General features: G+C 38.8%; 1 protein-coding gene across 1 annotated transcript in view; it reads right to left on the reverse strand.

The window, feature by feature from the left end:
* NUP58 (nucleoporin 58) overlaps window positions 1-4693 on the reverse strand; it is a 21172-nt gene that overhangs the window by 4019 nt on the left and 12460 nt on the right. Inside the window, exons 10-11 of the mRNA XM_007471466.1 lie at window positions 2006-2085; window positions 10-24 (exon numbers count right to left, since the gene is read on the reverse strand). Coding sequence (XP_007471528.1) covers window positions 10-24; window positions 2006-2085 — 95 coding nt within the window. The remainder of the gene's footprint in view (window positions 1-9; window positions 25-2005; window positions 2086-4693) is intronic.

Genomic DNA, 4693 nt, shown 5'->3' on the forward strand with positions numbered 1-4693 from the left:
TGCTGAACCAGGATTCTGAAGTAGCTATACGATAACATTTACCAAGTCAGATCAGTTGTAAAACACTGTTTCCTTTATATTCAAAATTCCAACAAAAATATGCCCCTGTTTATTTAAGTAGGGCCTTTGAATTAGTCTGACGACATAATGTATCTTTAAGTGACAGAGGTATTATTGAAACAAAAACCCAAACTTGTAAGTTATCAAGGTATAAAAATAGATGCACAGCCTTACTCCAATCACGAAAAAATGCCAATTAAGGGATAATCTACAAAATAACTTAATACTCTTCAAAAATGTCAAGGTCATCAAAGAAACGGAAAGACTGAATAAATGTTACGGATTGGAAGTGACTAAGGAGCAATAACAACTAAATCCAGTGTGAAAAGAATCCTAGAACAGAAAAAGTAATTAGTGGAAAAGACAGTAAAATTCAAATAAGTTCTGTATTTTGGTTAATATAGTACCAATGTTAATCCTGTTCTTGATAATTATACTATGATTATGTAATATGTTAACAGTAAGGGAAGCAGGTAAGGGATATAAAAAAATTCTTTGTACTACCATTTTTCCAACTTTTCTGTAAGTCTAAAATTCAAAAGAAAAAGTTCCAAAAACCCCGTGCAATTGTCAACTAGATTTTACAGCCAAAATACTTACAGTTCTTATGTTTATAATCTGAAATACTATTGATATTTATAATCCGAAAACACTACAGTGTGCTATAGAAAGAGTATGTAATTATAATCACTATTCTGATAAATTTAGCGAGAGAATGCTAGAGAGATAAAACGGGACCTTGAATAGCACAAAGCAGTCTGAACATGACTCCACAAGAAATGGGGAACTGTGAAAGCTTTTCACAGAGGAAAATCACACAATTCAACCCATCTCAAAATTATCTCTGATGGCAGCATGAAGAACAAGACAGTAGAATAAAATACTGAGGAAGTCCAGCGAAGGAGCTCATCCCATGCTAATCTGAATAAGGTATCAGGAGTATCACTGTTATTGTCCATTTCCTGATTCTGATCGCTGTACTATGGTTATGTAAGAGAATATCTTTATGTTTAAGAAATACACTCTAAAGTACTCAGGCATTAATGGGTATCATGTCTGCAAACAACCCTAACTGTCCAGGGAGAAAATGTATTTACACATATGGAGAGCAAGGAACAAAACTACAGTAGAAATGCTAACATGCAGGGAATCTGGATGGAAGATACATGAGAATTCTGTTTCATTCTTGAAACTTTTTTGTAAATCTGAAATTATAATAAAAAGAAAAAAAAAACCCAAAAGGTGAGGGGCCAGGAGTCAACCAGACCCCTACCGCGCAGAAGCTCAGGACTCTTCTCTTCGTGCCACAGGCTCCTCATTTCTAAGACTGCAACGTGACGGCTGTGGAGGGTTAGTGGGAAAGCAGATACAGCAGGTGAAGGGCCAAGCATGCTGCGTGGCATACGGCAAGCATTTGAGAATACTAGCTATTACTCTCTTGCACAACACAGACAAGACATATACCACATGCATGGAAACCACATGAATATACAAGCTGGGTACAGGCGGGTTTTTCAGGTCACTTATCTACACTTTGTAATTTTTCTTCCTGAAGATTTATTATGTATGAAAATAAAAGTTATGGAAATACGTGAAAGAGTTAAACTATACTGTTTAAGGAAGGGACTATCATAAAGTATTTTTTTAATTGAAAGTCCTTATGGGTATAAATATAAGTTTCTACTATCTGCACAATGTAATCAAGTAGAATAGACCCTGTAAGTAATATGAAGTGCAACTGCATAATAGTGGGTAAAAGCTCAGACCTTAGCCTTCACTTAACCTTCAATAAAATGGGGATGATATACCCTCTCAGTTATTATGAGGATTAAATTTAGAAATCCACATAAGGTGCCCAGGCTTGCTACAAAGTAAACTAAAAATCCCTACCCTGTATACTGTTTTCACTATTCTGCTTTTTGAAAGAGAGAAACATTTAACTTACTCAGCGGGAGCTGTATTCTCATGTTGGAGTCCAGGTGGTGTTTTCTGGGTTCTTAAAGCTATTTCAGCATTTTTTAACTCCTGATATAATAGAGGTTAAGAAAAAGAAAAAGCCAATTAAAAGTTAGGCTAAAAATACCAACTATGTCTGGACGGAAACTTCAACAACGCCATTCCTGGAGCTTCATATGCTGTGAGAACTTATGGATGAAGCCGCTTTACAAGGTGCTAAAACCTCCTTCAAGGCAAGACAAACTACACTTATAACAAACTTTATAATAAATTTATGGTTGACTTTAAGAAACCATGGATTCCTGTAGGATTTGTGAAGTCAATTCATCCACAGTTAAAGACGGTGTTACTATTTTAAAATCTGTAATAATACAACTATAGAAAACACTATTAAAAAAAAGCAAGGTAGTAGTAATAACCCTGAGGTTGATGACAGCAGCAGCTAACATTCTGGGTACTTACTTACTGTGTACCAAGCCCTGTGCTATAGCCTCCCCTTCTATCATCATGGTCACTCCTCAGTAACAACTCTATAAAGTGGGTGACGAAGTTACAGGGGCCCAATTTTTTATGCCTCACACACTTAACCTCCCTTCCACTCATCAGTGCCACTCTTATCTTCCAGCCAATGGTTTTTCAAGACTCATAATGCGTCTAACCCACTTACACTCCACATTCCTATCATTTCATTGCTTCTGCAACCTCTATTTCCACATCTATTTAAGTTTCCCTTATTTAAAAAGAAGTCTCTTATCCTAACTTTATGTCCCCTGCAGCAACTTCCTGCCCTCATTTTACTGCCCAGCTGTGAAGTCTCTAACGGTCTCTAACTGTCCCTTCCACCTCCGTGTTACCCTCCACCTCAGGCTTCCGTCCTGTGACTCTGGACTCGGGCCCAGAGCCTGGACTGCCCAGCGCTGAGCCGCGCCTGGGTCTCACTGGCGGTAACGCTTAACGGCCTGCGGGTCCTCCAACACGCCCTCTTCCTGCCTCAGCGCCTTCCCTGTCACCCTGCCCCCTCCTCACCGCCTGGGAACCACCGCCGCAGCTCTCAAGGCTCAACTCTGAGTGTGCCACTACCGCTCCATCCTGCTCCGGAGCGGGGCTGGAAGCGCCCACTGAGCCCCCTGCACTCCATCACACCTTGTCCCTGGAACACTTACGTGACTGCTTTAGCTCACTCTCCCTAGGATACTGTAAGTGTTCTGATCCCAAATGCCAGAGGAAGTGCTCTGCACATAACAGATGCTTAAAAAGGTTCTCTGAATTTGTGGATTCAGCAATATAACTTCAACACACCACGTGGCACCTGCCCTGCCCACAGAAAACATTAACCACGTGACTTATCTGAACTCTGAAGTGATGTCCCCCAGACAGGGCATGTGAAAGACTTCACTTCCATAAGGTTCTGGTCTTCACAACCTCAACGCTGCTCCTTACCTCAGAATTGCTTTTATTTCCCAGAAAGGCTTTCTTTGAACAAAAGGTTTTGGATTTAATAAGATGGATAACTCCTTCACTAAGGGAGTCAGAATGTTTCTGTTTTCAATTGGCAATTCACGAGACTGTGGGTAGAGCACGAATCCCTGTGTATTTGAAATAAGAGAAACCACAGAGCAAACTCCTTTAAGTTCTCATAGAAACTTTCCTCAACGCAACTCAGAAGCCATTTTCCCTCAAGGGAACTCTCGACTCCCACCCTCTTCTCTCAGTCTTTGAGCACTTACTCCACTTACCCCACGAGGCTTCAGGACTTTGGAGTTCTCCTTTTGTCTCTGAAAGACAAGTCTGGTTATGTGACAAGTGTCTCACAAGTGCTTGTGGATGGAATCACCCAGTGTGAGAGTTACAATGGTCCCCATTCTCGTGTTCATTTTGTCCCCTCGAGTTTGTCTCCTCTATTACTTTGATAATGACCTTGCGCATATAATTTCATAAAAATTTCACACATGAAATTTAGAATTTCCTATAATGTTTAATCAGAGTCAAAACACTCTCCACAGTCTGAAGGCTTAAGTAACATTCTGTTCCTCCTAGGAAATACATATCTGATGATAAGGGAAGAATAAGTGGGAAGGAAACACAGGGGAATACTTTATTCATATTTAACCAAAGAATTTGTAAGTGACCAGGAAACGTGAAAGCAGACAATAAAGCCTTTGAATCCTCTTTAAGTATCATAGTTTAGATTAGCTTTTTTTGGTAACACATTTATTAAAAATGTCACAAAGTATTCTCCAATAGTTGACTTAAAGACACATAAGCAGGTACAAACTTCCAGTTACAAAATACGTAAGTCCTGGGGATATAACCTACAGCATGGTGACAACAGGTAACAATACTACACTGTATATCTGAAAGTTGCTAAGACTGTAGATCTTAAAAGTTCTCATCTGAAGAGGAAAAAATATTGTAACTATTTGTGCTGATGGGTATTAATTAGACTTCCTGTGGTCATCATTTCACAATATACACAAACATTGAATCATTATGTTGTACACCTAAAACTAATAACGTTATATGTCAATTACATTTCAATAAAAAGGCACAAAGCACTTAAAAAATTTTTACTTAAAATATTTTCACTTAATTTATGAAGAGCATAGCACTCTGATAAACCCATTAAAAAGGCATATCACATAGTTCATTAACAGATCAGGGAAAACTTTAGGGAAAG

The sequence above is a fragment of the Lipotes vexillifer genome, unplaced genomic scaffold (genome assembly GCF_000442215.2).
Source record: "Lipotes vexillifer unplaced genomic scaffold, Lipotes_vexillifer_v1.1 scaffold543, whole genome shotgun sequence".
NCBI lineage: Eukaryota > Metazoa > Chordata > Mammalia > Artiodactyla > Lipotidae > Lipotes > Lipotes vexillifer.